This window comes from Aquarana catesbeiana, linkage group LG07 (genome assembly GCF_042186555.1).
Source record: "Aquarana catesbeiana isolate 2022-GZ linkage group LG07, ASM4218655v1, whole genome shotgun sequence".
NCBI lineage: Eukaryota > Metazoa > Chordata > Amphibia > Anura > Ranidae > Aquarana > Aquarana catesbeiana.
In genome coordinates, this window is record NC_133330.1 from 99,047,568 (window position 1) to 99,066,243 (window position 18,676).

At 44.9% G+C, this 18,676-nt stretch overlaps 1 protein-coding gene across 1 annotated transcript in view; it reads right to left on the reverse strand.

Annotated features, from left to right (window-relative positions):
* The window catches only part of SUN2 (Sad1 and UNC84 domain containing 2), a gene marked incomplete in the record, with an annotated part of 201,639 nt that overhangs the window by 147,054 nt on the left and 35,909 nt on the right, over window positions 1-18,676 (reverse strand). Inside the window, 1 exon segment of the mRNA XM_073592532.1 lies at window positions 10,423-10,521. Coding sequence (XP_073448633.1) covers window positions 10,423-10,521 — 99 coding nt within the window.

An 18,676-nucleotide genomic window follows, 5' to 3' on the forward strand; every position in this document is an offset into this window, starting at 1 on the left:
CAGCTAATTGTGATGGGGCTTTCAAAGTTAGCGAAAATTGGTGCATGTCATGGTCCTGAAGTCACAAATTAAAGTTGTGCAGGAAGTAGGTGCAATAGAATATTTTACACTTACCTAAGCTGTACTCCTTGCCAGAACAGAGCTTTAAAAACACAGCTCTTAGTGCTGCAGTACTAATAAACCATGCCTCAGGTCCCAGCACAATATTATATATAAAGTGAGCCATCGTGTCACCAGGGTATGTAAACTTTTGATCAGGGTAATTTGGGTAGTTTCTGTTGCTATTATGATTTAAAAAGAGTAAACACAGTTGATTGATAATAAATGGCTTCAGCCAAACACTAACCATGAGTGAAAGAAATGTTTTTGTGCCATCATTCATATTCTCTGAAAAATGGCCAAGAAATCATAAAATTCTGCCAGGGTATGAAATCTTATAAGCACAACAAATTATATATGTAAAAAATAAATAAATACATATACACACACACATACACACATATGGGAGGCTAGCACATCCCTTTAAAGGAAGCCCACTGAGGGAAATATCATACTCCATGCAAGTGCACACCCGCAGCCATTAATCAGGAACATACCGTATTCACAATACCTGCGTATCAAACGGAATTGTTCTACTGAAGAACAATTTCAAAAGAAGCTGGGACTACTGAGGTCTAGAATACTCCAAAGAGGATATACCAAAACTACTTTGAAAAAGTATGAAAGTTGAAAAAATGGCTTCAGCCAAACACTAACCATGAGTGAAAGAAATGTTTTTGTGTTATTCATATTCTCTGAAAAATGGCCAAGAAATCATAAATTCTGCCAGGTTATGAAAAGTTGTGAGCACAATTGTAAATCCTCACATATACCCAGTGAAGTGAACAGACTCAGATGATACACATACATTAAACAAATCTCCCTACATAAGTTTTACATGTATATCTGCTCTCTTCATCTTGCTATATACTTTATAATTCTTACACAGTGTTAGAATTTTCACTTCCTCATTCAGCACTGGGAGTGTAGTCTTGGCTTACACTAGGAGACAGCTGATTGGAGGAAAGGCACACAACCCCCCCTCAAGATAGGTAGAACGAATAAACTTTCAGAGCTATGCTGTGACAAGACAAGCTCTCTGCTAATCTAGTTATAGCAACCTCCCACGACACAAATTTTCAGCTGCTTTTATCTCCAGTCTCAGAGAACTTGTCAGAAGTTATCATGCTGATAACAGAGGAACGAAACAGCAGAAACATACAGGACTCATGGCTTTGGGGAGAGATAAAAAAACACTGCAGATATTTATGCTTAGGTAAAATTAAGGTAGGTTTACATCCACTTAAAATTTATGCTTTCAGTGTTCTTGTTTACATTTTTAGACCTCATGCACACAGGACATTTTTTTCCTCCCCTGGATTGTTTGACTGTTCATGGATTCCATTGGCCTATATATTAATTTATTCTGCCCATTGGAATGAATGATCAAGCACAAAATCCGCCTATCGTTTAGTAGAGCTTACATGCTTTTAGACGCGTCAAAGGTTTTTTTCTGTCCAAAAGCTACTCTCTTTAACACGCAGGTGATGGGGTTTTTTTCAGCCTCCAAACACTCCTCTTCTAAAACGCCTATGTGTGCATGTTCCCGTAGGCTAACAGAATGTCTCTGCAGCCGCGGATCAGGAAAATGTCTCACTGCTTCTGATTAGCGTTGTGCAGTGCAGACTTCCTGGCGGGCTCTGCACGTGCGGGTTGGGAACACGCCTGAGCTCATCCTTATTAGACACTGAGAGAAAAAAAATGTGAAACCCCTGTAATAGCGGCATTTAAGTTCTGTGTGCATGAGGCATGAGCTTTACCAAACAAACATATAAAGTGATTGTTTTTTGCTTCACTTGGCAAAAAAACCTACAGATACAAGCGACTCTGTCTGTGTGCCTGTCGGCTGGCTAAAACACAATTTAGCCTTGAACACCAGATATTTATGACCAGATTTATAGTGGTAAAATCCCTGTATGACCCTGCTCACATTAATATGTTCTCCTCTGTTTGCTCAATGATCCTGTTCCAAGAGCTCCAGGTGGTTGCTGGCTTTAACTGTCCGATATCAATAGTACACTTATGAGGCAATATTTTTCCATTACTGGCACCCTGACAGCTTTCTTTTCAACCTAAGAAAATAATCATGCAGCAGGCCACTGTAAAAGAAGCTAATTAGAGCACAAAGATGGCTCAAAGCCATGGCATGCAACCGATGGGTCTTGACCCAAAGTTGGGGAAACTTTGTGGGTTATATTTTCCACCACCATGTGCTAATAATAATAATTAGTAAACGACATAGTTACATAGTAGGTGAGGTCGAAAAAAGACACAAGTCCAACCTATGTGTGTGATTATATGTCAGTATTACCTTGTATATCCCTGTATGTTGCGGTCATTCAGGTGCTTATCTAATAGTTTCTTGAAACTATCGATGCCCCCTGCTGAGACCACCGCCTGTGGAAGGGGATTCCACATCCTTGCCGCCCTTACAGTAAATAACCCTCTACGTAGTTTAAGGTTAAACCGCTTTTCTTCTAATTTTAATGAGTGGCCACGAGTGTTGTTAAACTCCCTTCCGCGATAAAGTTTTATCCCCATTGTGGGGTCACCAGTACGGTATTTGTAAATTGAAATCATATCCCCTCTCAAGCGTCTCTTCTCCAGAGAGAATAAGTTCAGTGCGCGCAACCTTTCCTCATAACTAATATCCTCAAGACCCTTTATTAGGTTTGTTGCCCTTCATGCATGGAACACAGAGCAGCATATGCCAATAAACTAATAATAATCTACAGTGGTGAAGTTAGACATTCTTTCACCTGGGGTGCCCCGCTCTCCGCCCTTCCCAGAAGGACAGTGTCAGTAGTAGGGATGAGCCGAACACCCCCCGGTTCGGGTCGCACCAGAACCTGCGAACGGACCGAAAGTTCGCACGAACGTTAGAACCCCATTGACGTCTATGGGACTCGAACGTTCGAAATCAAAAGTGCTCATTTTAAAGGCTAATTTGCATGGTATTGTCCTAAAAAGGTTTTGGGGACCCGGGTCCTACCCCAGGGGACATGTATCAATGCAAAAAAAACTTTTAAAAACGGCCGTTTTTTCGGGAGCAGTGATTTTAATGATGCTTAAAGTAAAAAAAAAAAGTGAAATATTCCTTTAAATATCGTACCTGGGGTGTGTCTATAGTAGGCCTGTAAAGTGGCTCGTGTTTCCCGTGTTTAGAACAGTCCCTGCACCAAATGTCATTTTTAAAGGAAAAAATCTCATTTAAAACTGCTTGCGGGTTTAATGTCATGTCGGGTCATGGCAATATGGATGAAAATCAGTGAGACAAACGGCATGGGTACCCCCCAGTCCATTACCAGGCCCTTTGGGTCTTGTATGGATATTAAGGGGAACCCCGCACCCAAATTAAAATAAGGAAAGGCCCTATATACTCTGAACAGCAGTATACAGGCGGTGCAAACAAGACAGGGACTGTAGGTTTGTTGTTAAGTAGAATCTCTTTGTAATTTTGAACGGGTAAATTTTTAAAGCGTTTAGCTCCAGCCAAAAAATCTTTTTTAAGCTTTTTGGAAAACATAGGGAAGGGTTATCACCCCTGTGACATTTGTTTTGCTGTCTTTCCTCCTCTTCAGAAGATTTCACCTCACTTTTTGTCCCAATGAAAAATGTTTTTTGAAAATTTGGGTTTTTTGTGGAACAAGGATTGGAAAGCATCAGTGGAAAGGAGAAATTGTTTTCCCATATTAACTCTTACAGGAGAGAATTTCCCTTCCTAGGGGTAGATTTCATCTCACTTCCTGTTGTCTCCTTCCGTTTGCAAGTAGGAGTCGTTTGTAAGTTAGATGTTTGAAAGTAGGGTCCTGCCCTATATACTCAGCAGAAATTTGGGCCTTAGGTGTTGCTGTGGCCACAACACTGTAAGCCCTCACAGGGCCCTGCTGTGAAATATTAGATCAAGAATTGTAATTACATGCCCCTGTTGAACAGGAGCTGAAAAATTAGGCCTTAGGCACTGGTGCTGGTGCCACAACACTGCAACCCCTTACAGACACTCTAGTTGGAACGCAGGAACGAGCCCTGCTGCAAAGTATTGCATCAAAAATTGTAATTACACGCCCCTGTTAGACAGGGGCAGAAAAATTGGGCCTTAGGCACTGGTGCTGGTGCCACAACACTGCAACCCCTCACAGACACTCTAGTTGGAACGCAGGAACGAGCCCTGCTGCAAAGTATTGCATCAAAAATTGTAATTACACGCCCCTGTTAGACAGGGGCAGAAAAATTGGGCCTTAGGCACTGGTGCTGGTGCCACAACACTGCAACCCCTCACAGACACTCTAGTTGGAACGCAGGAACGAGCCCTGCTGCAAAGTATTGCATCAAAAATTGTAATTACACGCCCCTGTTAGACAGGGGCAGAAAAATTGGGCCTTAGGCACTGGTGCTGGTGCCACAACACTGCAACCCCTCACAGACACTCTAGTTGGAATGCAGGAATGAGCCCTGCTGCAAAGTATTACATCAAAAATTGTAATTAACACGCCCCTGTTAAACAGGGGCTGAAAAATTGTGCCTTAGGCACTGGTGGTGGCGCCCAGAACCAAAAATGTTCTTACAAGCTATCAGCGTGATGATTGAGGAGGAAGAGGATAATTACTCAGGGATAGTCACTCAGCATCAGCATAGGCAGTCTTTGAAGGGATCTGAGATTTCAAAAAAAATTATTCGGTTACATCAGCATCAGGTGCTTGGTAGCTGGTGGTGATCCAAGACTCATTCATTTTTATGAAGGTCAGCCGATCGACCGAGTCGGTGGACAGACGCACCCTGTGATCGGTTACCACGCCTCCAGCAGCACTGAATGTGCGTTCCAAAAGAACGCTGGATGCAGGACAGGCCAGTAGCTCAATTGCATACTGTGCAAGCTCTGGCCAGTGATCCATCCTCAAGACCCAGTAACCCAGAGGATTTTCGGTGGGAAAGGTGTCCAAGTCTGATCTTGCCCCTAGGTATTCCTGCACCATGTAAAACAGACGCTGGCGATGGTTGCTGGAACCGATCATACCTTGGGGCTGCGGACCAAAAAATTGTCTGAACGCATCGGTCAGACGGCCACCTTCTCCACCGCTCCTTCTTTGACTGACCGAAGCCTCAGCAACACGTTGTCCAGAAACAGGAGTTTGTAACCTCCCAGTCTCTGGGAACGCATTGCACAGACCTTTCTGCAAGGCCTCCCGAAGATGTTTCATCCTCTGCTCCCTCTGCGATGGCAAGATAAGGTCCGCAACCTTACCCTTGTAACGTGGATCAAGGAGGGTTGCCAGCCAGTATTGGTCCTTCTCCTTGATACCACGAATACGAGGATCCTTACGCAGGCTTTGCAGGATCAGGGAGGCCATGCAGCGTAGGTTTGCTGAGGCATTCGGTCCGGAGTCCTCTGGGTCACTAAGGACGACAACGTCCGCAGCCACCTCCTCCCAGCCACGTACAAGTCCATGTGTTTCTTGGGACTGATCCCTTAAAGACTGCTGCTGATGCTGAGTGCCAGGCTCCACCTCCATACTGACACAATCTTCCTCCTCCTCCTCCTCCTCCTCGTCCTCTTCCTGTGTGATCGGCGGGCACGCAGGAACACTGTCTGGATAAAGGGGGCCTTGAGAGCTAAGGAAGTCCTCCTCTTCCTGCCTCTGTTCTGCCTCAAGTGCCCTGTCCATTATTCCACGCAGCGTGTGCTCCAACAGGTGGACAAGGGGGACAGTGTCACTGATGCATGCACTGTCACTGCTCACCATCCTCGTGGCCTCCTCGAATGGTGACAGGACAGTGCATGCATCCCTGATCATGGCCCACTGGTGTGGGGAAAAAAAACCAAGCTCCCCTGACCCTGTCCTGGTGCCATAGTCACACAGGTACTCATTGATGGCCCTCTGCTGCGTGTGCAGCCGCTGCAGCATGGCCAACGTTGAGTTCCACCTGGTGGGCATGTCACAGATTAGGCGGTTCTTGGGCAGGTTAAACTCCTTTTGGAGGTCCGTCAGCCGAGCACTGGCATTATATGACCGGCGGAAATGCACACAGACTTTCCTGGTCTGCCTCAGGACATCCTGTAAGCCCGGGTACCTGCCCAAGAACCGCTGCACCACCAAGTTAAGGACGTGAGCCAAACAGGGCACATGGGTCATTTGTCCCTGTCGGAGGGCAGAGAGGAGGTTGGTGCCATTGTCGCAAACCACCATTCCTGCCTTAAGTTGGCGTGGCGTCAACCACCTCTGAACCTTCCCCTGCAGAGCTGACAGAACCTCTGCCCCAGTGTGGCTCCTGTCCCCCAAGCACACCAGCTCAAGCACCGCATGGCATCTTTTGGCCTGCGTACTTGCGTAGCCCCTTGAACGACTACGAAGCACCGCTGGTTCCGAGGAAGAGGCCATGGAGGAAGAAGAAGAGGAGGGGGTGGAGGAGAGAGGTGTGTCACAATCAGCATTTTGGAGGCGTGGTGGCGGAACAACCTCCAACACTACTGCACCTTGTCCTGCATCCTTCCCAGCTGCCAGCAGAGTCACCCAATGTGCCGTGAAACTTAGGTAACGTCCCTGTCCATGCCTGCTGGACCATGAGTCAGCGGTAATATGCACCTTACCGCTGACCGCCCTGTCCAGCGAGGCATGGACATTGCCTTCCACATGCCGGTAGAGAGCCGGAATCGCCTTCCGTGAGAAAAAGTGGCGTTTGGGTACCTGCCACTGAGGAACCGCACATTCCACAAACTCACGGAAGGGGGCAGAGTCTACCAACTGAAAAGGCAGCAGTTGAAGTGCTAGCAATTTTGCCAAGCTAGCATTCAACTGCTGGGCATGTGGATGGCTGGGAGCAAACTTCTTTCGGCGGTGCAGCAGCTGGGGCAGGGAAATTTGCCTGGTACAATCTGACGTCGGTGTACCAAAAGCAGATTGCCCACAAGTACTTGGCTGTGACACACCTAATTCTACACCTTCATTCCTCTCACTGCAGGTCTCAGAGAGGACTGGAGGTCTAGTGGGGTTGGAAATCTCAGCTGATGAGGAGCAAGGAGAGATCCTCTTTGTTCTTTGGTGTGGGTCTTTTAGATACGCTTGCCAACGAACTGCATGGCAGGTCAACATATGTCTGGTCAAGCATGTGGTACCCAAGCGGGAGATGTTTTGGCCACGTGAGATACGCTTGAGACATATGTTGCAAATAGCAGCGGTGCGATCTGATGCACTCGTCTCAAAAAAGGCCCACACCACAGAACTTTTTGAATAACGCGCAGAGACTGCAGCGCCCTGCACATGTGGAGCTTTGGGGTGTGATGCAGTCAATGTGCTGCCCTTAGGCTGGCCCCTGGAGGGCATCCTGCCTCGTTGGTGATGTGCCGCCTCCTCCTCCTCCTCTCTCCTATCAGGCACCCACGTTGAGTCAGTGACCTCATCATCCCCTCCCTCCTCATCACTGGAGCAAACCTGGCAGTATGCTGCAGCAGGGGGAGCATGACTGCCAGATTGCTGTCCTTCTTGGGCACCCCCTCTGTCCGTGCTCATGTTACTGCCTTCATCGAGCTCAGTATCATCATCAGAGCCTTCCAAACGCTGGGCATCCTCCTGGAGCATGTACCCAACACTGTGGTCAAACAGTTCGAGGGAATCCTTATGAGGACATGGTGGAGCTAGGGAAGGAGTCACTGATGACATTGAGCTGAGGGAAGAGGCCGCTGCTTTGCCAGACAAAGCACCCTGGGCATGGGTGAGAGAGGATGAGGAGGATGAGGACGGCTTGGTCATCCACTCGACCAAGTCTTCCGCATGTTGCGGCTCAACACGGCCAGCTGCCGAAAAAAAGGCCCAGCGTGTCCCATGGCCACGTGCTGATGAGGATGCACCGTCTCCACGACCAGCACTAGACACAGAGCCTGCTTGCCCTCTCTTATTGGCTTGTGACTGTCTGCCTCTCCTTCTTGGCCTTCCAGACATACTAATGGCCTGTAGCTGCACTAAGCTGGGATAGAACACCAGTCATTTTCTTCAGGTAGCTTTATATACTGTAACCAGACAAGCCTGCCTGTCAGTAGGAAGATAACAGGAACGGATCTAGCTGAACACTGTGAGCAGGACGCACTGTACTAAATGTAAATAGTCTAGCTGCCTGACCGTGGTACTAATAGGATCAAATAGAACACCAGTAATTTTCTTCAGGTAGCTTTATATACTGTAACCAGACAAGCCTGCCTGTCAGTAGGAAGATAACAGGAACGGATCTAGCTGAACACTGTGAGCAGGACGCACTGTACTAAATGTAAATAGTCTAGCTGCCTGACCGTGGTACTAATAGGATCAAATAGAACACCAGTAATTTTCTTCAGGTAGCTTTATATACTGTAACCAGACAAGCCTGCCTGTCAGTAGGAAGATAACAGGAACGGATCTAGCTGAACACTGTGAGCAGGACGCACTGTACTAAATGTAAATAGTCTAGCTGCCTGACCGTGGTACTAATAGGATCAAATAGAACACCAGTAATTTTCTTCAGGTAGCTTTATATACTGTAACCAGACAAGCCTGCCTGTCAGTAGGAAGATAACAGGAACGGATCTAGCTGAACACTGTGAGCAGGACGCACTGCACTAAATGTAAATAGTCTAGAAGATAACAGGAACGGATCTAGCTAAACTGAATACAGTGTATATATATATATGCAACACCTGGGATGCATATATATACACAATACACTGTAAGTGCAGCTAACTGACTGACTGTTCTGCCTAATCTATCTAACTCAAATCAAATGACACTGTCTGTCTCTCTCTCTCTCTCTCAATGAACGCCGGAACACACACTACACAGGGCCGCCGTGCAGGCGGCCTTATATAGTGTGGGGCGTGTACTAAATCCCCTGAGCCATAATTGGCCAAAGCCTCCTTGGCTTTGGCCAATTATGGCTCTTTGTTCAGGCGGCGCTGTGATTGGCCAAGCATGCGGGTCATAGTGCATGCTTGGCCAATCATCAGCAAGCAATGCACTGCCATGCCGCAGTGAATTATGGGCCGTGACGCGCCACACGAATTTGGCGCGAACGGCCCATATCGTTCGCAATTCGGCGAACGGGCGAACAGCCGATGTTCGAGTCGAACATGGGTTCGACTCGAACACGAAGCTCATCCCTAGTCAGTAGGGAACAGATTGGTATCAGTAGAGCAGTGGACGGTGTCATTATTTTTTTATTTTTATTATTTAAAAAAAAAATATATTATTTTTTTAGGAGTCCTGTTGGGGGGCTTTGGTGAGATAGAGGTCTAAAACAGACCCCTGATGTCTCACTTTTGACACAAATAAAGGCACAGAGGACAGATTCCCCAGTCTCTTTCTCTGCAGCCTCAACTGCACTGGACAGTGAACGAATAAGAAGTGCTCTGTGCGGAGTGGCTTTCTGTTCATTCATAAACTGAAGCATAATACACAGTTTACTATGCTTTGGTTATGAACTAACACAGTGGGTGATCAGGACCAAGGGGGGCCCTGGTGCTCAGTGGTGGGACAAGGGGCACTGGTGCTTAGTCAAGAGAGATGGTCTCCTGGTGCTAAGTGAGGGGAGATCGGGAGTCCTGGTGTTTAGTGGGGAAAGATTGGAGGCACTACCATTCAGTCAGTGGGGGAGGGGGGCACTGGTACTCAATACCTGGAAGACTCATCCCTCTCTCACTGTTCTTCTTTACTTATCTTTCTCCAGACAGATGTAATGACAGGCTCAGGTATCCTCTGGAGGGATGCTACTCCAGTGATAGTACAGACGATCACTGCTGCCATTTGTAAACAAAGAGCAAAGAGTAAAAGAAGACTTCCTCTACTCACTTCTTTTCTGGGTTCTGACTGATGACATCATCTCATGCAGAGCTCAGCGGAGGAAGCCAGAGGTGGAAGTCTTCCTTTGCTGATGCTCTTTGTTTACTTGGCTGAGCTGTCACTGCACTGGCATCCCTGGGATCCTTCCAGGCCTGCCGGTTCCTGCTAGTTTGTGCTGGCCTCAGGAGTAGCGATACCGCTGTCACTACTCCCCTATCAATGTGGTGCTTGGGGATTTCTAACACTCCTAATTTTTATTCTGTAGCTCTTATTTTTTTAAATATTGGCCCACGTTAATGGTCTATTGAGCCTAAATCAAGGTCTGGACTATATTTCTTCAACTAAATGATTCAGAAACGAGATTCAAGTGTTTTGCCTGATTAAAGTGTCTTGGCCTTTGGAAAGGTTGAGTAGGACTGGTCTCGGGTACTGGATAGGACTGTGGAGTAAAAAGGACTTTTCATTCTTCCCTAAAATCAGAAGAAATTAAACGAGTTCACTGTAGGTATAGTAAACATCTAACCTGGATAGGAAAACAAAAGCCAAGGCACTTCCTTCATTTGCTGGGCCCACCATTTCCAACGAGAGACACGAGAAAAACCTTCTTGAGAACGAGAGTGGCCTAAAATCAAAAGCAGTATACTACATATTATAAACACTGGAAAGCATATTGAGTAATAATTTTTTTTTCAGCAATTGTATCCAGATCACAATATTTACCACCAATATCCATGGTGTAAATGCTCTAGTCTATATTTTCAGGATTTCTAATAAAAATAGACTATTGCAGAATCCTGGTTTGCATATACAGGACAAAGCAAACATGACAGACAAATGTAAATATGTTATTATGCTACTGTTTACAGTATATCATGTGTAGGATATACAATAGACAGTGAGTGTAATGCCCCGTACACACGGTCAGACATTGATCGGACATTTCGACAACAAAATCCTAGGATTTTTTCCGACGGATGTTGGCTCAGACTTGTCTTGCATACACACGGTCACACAAAGTTGTCGGAAAATCCGATCATTCTGAACGCGGTGATGTAAAACACGTACGTCTGGACTATAAACGGGGCAGTAGCCAATAGCTTTCATCTCTATATTTATTCTGAGCATGGGTGGCACTTTGTGCATAGGATTTGTGTACACACGATCGGAAATTCCGAAACGGATTTTGTTGTTGGAAAATTTTATAGCCTGCTCTCAAACTTTGTGTGTCGGAAAATCCGATGGAAAATGTGTGATGGAGCCTACACATGGTCGGAATTTCTGACAACAAGGTCCTATCACACATTTTCCGTCTGAAAATCCGACCGTGTACGGGGCATTAGGCTTTCTGTAATAGGATATAATCTGAAGATTCCCTGTCAAAATGTTGTTAGCGGACTTCTACAAAACATCCTACTAAAAAGAACAATATCTCTAAACATGAAAGCAATAACAAGCAAGTAGGTTCTTTCATTAAGGCATGAATACCAATATATTTACACCTGTAGTGTATTTATTCATGTATTAATGCCAGTTATTCTCAAACTGTGCCACGGCGCGTGAGATTTGCAGATGTGCTGTGGGAGTTTTAAAAAATATTTAAAAATTGCTAGCTTTTTGAAACATTGAACATATCAAAAAATTGAAATGGTAAATCAATGTCGCGAAAGAAAAAAAAGTAACATATATAAAAACGCAATCTCTGTCAACCTGTCATTCATTGGTTCCTTTCGTAACGCAAGACTTCTCGGGAGAACTCGATCGCTCAAATTATATAATAGAGACAGCTCCATCCCAACTTTGATGCTTATAAATAACGCCCTCAGAGGAAGTCGTAATGACAAAACTAGTCAGGGCGTGACCTTACGACGACTGGACGTGATGAGTGCGTTCCACGACCAAAAAGAGACAAGCCAGGAAGCAAGCAGTGGACGCTGCTTCCCATAGAACGCGAGTCGCACTATCCCTGTGTTGTGAGGAACACTCGCCCATTTGCATAGTTTCAAGCTGTTTTGACAGATGACCTTGCATGGAAAATAATAAACTAAGAGAGAAAACAGAATTTCACTATTGGAGCTTTTTTTTGTCCGAGAACCGGTGGAGATCTTATGATATGCTGCAACAACTTCCTTGATGCTGAGGATAGCCGTGGTTTACTAATCCATGCCTGATATATCCATCCCTCTGGTGAGTGTGAACCCCGAAGGGGAGTGTGATGCACGGACTTCGGTGTGGGGCATTTAATTTTGTAACATAGCAAGATCACCATCTGAGGTTTCTGGGACTTTTTCACATCATCTGTCAACTGCTTATTCCTTGTGTGTGCCATATACATGAAAGCTGATCATAAAACTTTATGATAGTAGCGCTGCTGTAATAATCATAGGCACCTGAGCTGGACTTGTGGAATTTTTATTATTATTATTATCTCTTTTGATGTGTTTGCATTTTAAGCGGCAGCTGTTTTATTAACCACTTCCCGCCCAGCCTATAGCAGATTGACGGCCCGGGCGGTGGTTCAGTTATCCTGAGTGGATGTCATATGACGTCCTTCAGGATAACAGCCGCCGCGTGCCCGTGGGGGCGCACATCGCGGCGATCGGTGGAGCGGTGTGTCAATCTGACACACCGCTCCACTGATCTTGGTAAAGAGCCTCCGGCGGAGGTTCTTTACCACGTGATCAGCCGTGTCCAATCACGGCTGATCACGATGTCAATAGGAAAAGCCGTTGATCGGCTTTTCCTCACTCGCTTCTGACAGACGAGAGTAGAGGAGAGCCGATCGGCGGCTCTCCTGACAGGGGGGTCTGCGCTGTTTGTTTATCAGCGCAGCCCCCCCTCGGATGCCCGCACTAGATCTCCAGGAAAGCCGCCAGGACCACCAGGGAAACGGGCAACATATGGATGGCCAGGTATGTACTCCATGGCCATCCACATATGCCCAATGTGCCCAGTCTTTGCCCAATCTGTGCCAATCAGTGCCCACAAATGGGCACTGACTGACACCATTATAAAGCAGTGATGCCTAGCAATGCCACCCATCAATGTCATCAGTGCCACCAGTGTCAACAGTGCCACCCATCAGTGTCAACAGTGCCACTTATCAGTGCCCATCCGTGCCCACCTATCAGTGCCACCCATAAGTACCCATCAGTGCCACCCATAAGTACCCATCAGTGCCACCTATGAGTGCCCATCAGTGCCACCTATGAGTGCCCATCAGTGCCACCTATGAGTGCCCATCAGTGCCGCCTATCAGTGCCCATCATCAGTGCCACCTCATCGGTACCCATCAGTGCCGCCTTATCAGTGCCGTCAGTGCAGCCATATCATTGAAGAAAACGTACTTATTTACAAAAATTTTTAACAGAAACAAAGGAAAACTTTTTTTCAAAATTTTCGGTCTTTTTTTATTTGTTGCGCAAAAAATAAAAACCGAAGAGGTGATCAAATACCACCAAAAGAAAGATCCATTTGTGGGAACAAAATGATAAAAAAATTTGTTTGGGTACAGTGTTGTATGACCGCACAATTGTCATTCAAATTGCGACAGCGCTGAAAGCTTAAAATTGGCTTGGGCAGGAAGGTGTCTAAGTGCCTGGTATTGAAGTGGTTAATGTTACACAATGATGACATTTATTGTTGCACTTGTGGAAGCTCTACATATTTCATGAAACCTGATATATCTTTAGCGCTGAGATAGTGGAAGGAGGCCTAGAATTCACAGTTTTATAAATAAAGTTTGTTCATTGTTTAGCGATGGAGAAATACTTAATCAAGTCTGGAACTCTGAAAGCAAATCTGTTAAATGGAAAGCAAGGAAGCAAGCGAAAGTAAAACTAAATATATATGTAAAAATAAAGAAGTTCTTCACCACAAAAATTGTTAACACTTTTTAGACCTTTTTGGTGCACCGCAAGACAGAAAAAGTTTGGGAAACACTGATATATGCTATGTATATATGGCATGATGTCTAAGAGTGATTATGTGTGTATTTATATTATTATTATTATTATACAGGATTTATGTGCAAAATATAAACGGAGACTACAGTTACAAGACAAGAGGATTAGGGGGGTCCTGCTTATGCGTTTACAATCTAAAGGGGAAGGGCAAGTGGTACAAAAGGTAATTGTAATGGATAAGCTGATGAGAAGGTAGAAGTAAATTTTTTAGATGGAGGCAGGACAGGCTTCTTAAAAGGCATGAGTTTTCAGGGCAGACAGAGGATGAGGTAGACAGACAGATTGGGGTAAGGAGTTCCAGAAGATGAGATTCTGGAGAAGTCCTGGAGGTGAGCATGGGAGGAGGTGACAAGGAAGCTAGAAAGCAGGCCTTGAGAGGGGCAGAGTGGACAGTTTGTGTACTCTATATGCTTGCCTCTGTTTACCATGCCATTGTCTGTATCTTCCTCAATCTTAAAGTTCCTTTAAATCGAGGAGCTGTCAGAGTCATTGAAGGATATGGCAAACAAGACTGGCCTTACTTTACACACCCCTGCAGTCCGTCAGGCCTTTCAGATTTAAAACATTTGTTAGAAACAAAGTTCTACTAATTAACACCTTTCTGAATATGTTCTGTATCTTTTACTTCAAGAGACAAAAAATTGCTTTAATTTCAATTGATAAGGTATGCAGCAATATTGTCCCATCATAATGTAGTGCAAGGAGGCACAAGTCCACATAACAGTGGCAATTCTGTTCTGAATTCAGAAGCAGTGCAGCATTATTGCAGGCTCAACAAGTATTTGCAGAAGGACCAAGAGGAAATTAAGTGCAGATGAACTTTTAATTTAACCTTCAAGTATTTTTTTTTAACCCACTGCTGCAGTGACATAACCTACTTTTAATGAAGCATGTCCCACATCCTGCAGACTGATGGTTCCTAACAAAATCTTCTGTCCTGTTATACCAAGTTCTCTTCACAGCTCTGAGGTTTCAGAGCTGTGGGGGTTAAAAAACTTTGATCCTAATGTATTTCAGAAGCACCCAATGACAGCCCACCCCCTGCTACCCTCTCCTCCAGTGAAAAAAAGTCCATTTATTGATTTCATTGAATGTAACACATTCTGTCATTCATCCACCCCTCCTCCACTCACAGACTGTGTAACAATCAGTGAAATCATTAAATAGATTTTTGTCAGTGAAGAAGAGGGAAGGAGGGGGCAAGCAGTCAGAAGCTTCTTCAATACACTGCAGTGTTAAGCTTGCCATACACCTATAGATTTTTTTCGTTCAGCCTGCAAGCTGAAAAAAAAAAAATCGAACCAAATCCTCCATGCAGGCTTACAAATGTCCCGCTGCTCCTAATGTATTTCAACAGTCGGCACCCATAAGCTGTCAAAATACCAGAAAAGAGACTACATCTGACAGGATGCAGCCTCTGTTCGGCCACCAACTTTCCATCTGGCTTCTTCAGATTCTAAATTGAAGGATGTCTGGCAGATTTGGGCTGAAAGGGCCACCCACTAAGTGAATATTGTCCGGTTCCTCAGGAACTGGTTGAAGTTCCAACAGTGTATGGCCAACTTTAGACCCAAAACGATTAATCCCCCACAGCTCTGGGTGTTCAAATCTGTGAAGAGGACTGGTCATCACAGGACAAAACATTTCTTCAGCAACCATTAGCCTGTATACTTCATTACAGGTAACTAATATCATTGCATACCAGCACATTATGACAGACTTACCTTAAAACGAAGCCATCTATTGGCGCGCTGTCACCAGTGACAGGGCTTCTCCTAGTCTTTCTTTGGGGTCCATGGGTGCCGTTTAAATGACCGAACCGCTATGACATGACTCTCGTGCATGCACGCAGGAGTCACAGCTGCAGAACAGCTCTCTCAGGGAGCGGCATACTGTACTTTGGGAGCACAGTGCGCATGCGCCTACAATATCACTGGCTGCTACTAAAGTACATAACTCCTAAACAGTGTATGTATAAGAGATATTTACTTTACCTACAGGTAAGCCTTATTAGAAGCTTACCTGTAGGTATAAATAAAAAAAGCAGACTTTACTACCGCTTAAAGTACTGCAGCACATTTTTTTTCTAATAGGAGGCCAGATTTCTACTTTAACTACAATTTTAAATAACCTGTAACATTAAAGTATAACTAAAGGCAAAACATATTTTTTAGTTTTGGATAGAGTAGAGAGGGATTAGAACCTGTCAGTTTTTATTGCTGTCTGTGCCCCTGTTAAGGAGATTCACCCTCTCTATTTGTCCTATTTACCATTATCATTGAAAGTGAAGGTAAAAAGAAAATCCCAAATTTGGGGTTTTCCCCAGATAAGTAATAGAGGGGAAATCTTCCAATGGGGACACAAGTTCTGGTGACCTGGGGCTCCTCAAGGAATTCCCTTAATTTGCAGAGATTTCCTCTCACTTCCTGTTTGGCTATGGGACAGGAAGTGAAGGGAAATCTCAGCAATGGTACACAGATGGCAAGAAAAAAAAAAACCTGATAGCTTATAACCCTCCCTTGCTCTAACCAAAAAAAAAAAAAAAAATGTAAAAAAAGGTTTTGCCTGTAGTTCTACCTTAACCCTAACATGCTCTGGGGTAATCAAAACTTTTGTGACCAAATTTTGAAGTTTTGGTATGCTCTGTTTGTCTGCGCTGCTGCAGATCTGTCACCTACATTCCAAAAGCCCAGCAGGCAAGCTGGTACATGTAGTTCCATAGCTTTAACTTGCAAGGTTCTGCTGTAATCCCACAACACTTGCAATCAAGACTGGTTATTCATCTGCTGTGGATTCAAATGGCTACACACCCAATCCCAGTCCAACAAGTATATCTACCTTTCTATTTAAGCTGGCCGCACTTCCTGAACAGTTAGTGTTCCTAGCACCAGGCCCCCCAGTGTTTCCAAGTGTCCCTGATTTTCTGAGAAGATTTCAGGTGACCCTCAGTCTTTCCTAGTGTCCGTGAGTTTCCAAGAAGACCATACAAATTTCTAGTGTCCCTGACTTTCTAAGAGACTCCAAGTGACTCCCCCCCGGTTCTTTGTAATTTTACAAGTGTCTTCCAAAGCCTTCCATTGTGCTCACCATACCCCCAATGTTTCCAGTCTCATCTCCAAGTACCTTTCTGTGTGATTTCCATAACCACAGTGTTCCCTGTGTCATCCAGCCTATTGCCAAGTTCAAGAGATATGGTTACAGAGTAGAAAATTCCAACAGGGAGCCAAGCCCAAAAAGTAAACCAAGGAGCCAAAGTAATTATAAAAGTCACACTGGACCACCACAGGACTCCTCCCCGGCTGTGTCAAACGCTCCGACCGCAGGCAGACATCGGCAAAGCCTGATGGATCAAATGGATCAGAGCAGGGGATGTGATGAGTATCACAGCAGGTGCCAGAGCTTGAGCAGTATAGGATTACATGTTTCGGGGTTTAATCCCTTCCTCAGATAACATGCCTGTTATCCGAGGAAAGGGTTAAACCCTGAAACATGTAATCGTATACCACTCAAGCTCCGGCACCTGCTGTAATACTCATCACATCCCCTGCTCTGATCCATCAGGCTTTGCCAATGTCTGCCTGCGGTCGGAGAGTGCAACGCGACCGAGGAGGAGTCCTGTGGTGTCCAGACACCTTGCAGCTCAGCTTCGTTCCCACTGCCCCTCCAACATCCATCTCTGGTCTCACCGGCCGCTGCAGCGGCTCTGCCATCTTCCACTCTGGTCATACAGTGATCATGCTTCCTGGATCTGTGCCAAGCCTTTCCCCTCCCTCCTCCTGGATCTGCGCTTCCCAATTCGGTTACAGAGTAGAAGTATCGCAATTATCAACAGTATTCAGCCATTTCCTCCAATTATTTTTCAAACTTTAAGGACAGCTTCTTGCCTCATACATTAGTTTATATAGAGGCATTAAAACATGATGAACAAAACACTGTTTTTTTGAAGGCACTACTATCTAGATCTCTAAGTATGCCAAAGAGACACTACTTCTGATTATATATATATTGGGAATGTCAAAATGAGAGGAAATAAAGGCAGTAATCTGGGACCAGAATAGTCTGACTTTACCACGGGTCCAGACCATATGAAGGAGGTTAACGTTATCTTATTTGTAGCATTTAAATCAAAGGGGTGTGACTATTTTACTCATTTGGAACAAAGTGGTGTGTAATAAATTCTATGAAAATATTGCAATTGAATAAGTTAAGCTCTATCGGAGAGGACAGTATCAAAATATAGTAGAGAGCCGACAACTGGTTCTTTCGAAAGAAGGAAAATCATGGCCAAGATTAAGGATTATTGTCAAAACGTGTAAGCCACTGTATTTTGTACACTCCATTCGATGAAATAAAGTGATTCTTTTGGAAGAACGAGTTGCTAGGTGTCTACTCTATATTTCCGTGCTTCATTCTCCCAGTATCAAAATATGGTTTGGAGAATTCCTGCCAATACAGCTTTGAAATGTCTGGAATATCTTTGTGCCAGGTCTCCTGAATCTTGGGGACTGGAAGCTCAGACGAGCTGTATAAATTCTGGACTTTAAATAACTGCATAGAAAAGAAGAAAACAGCAGATAGACAGGTACAACTTATGTAGGACAATTTGTTTTATCTCTATGTATCACCTGAGGCTAGTCGCATCAATGGGTATATGTGAGGGTTTACAACCACTTTAAGCAAAGGACTCTGTTCATGTAGGCAGACATAGTGCCCACTCATGAAAGCTGCCTTATGAAGTCTTTCAAGGCACCCACCAAGAAACTCAAGGCTCTTGGAGAGTCTTCCAGGAACTAAGAAATAGCAGGATCGTCTGGG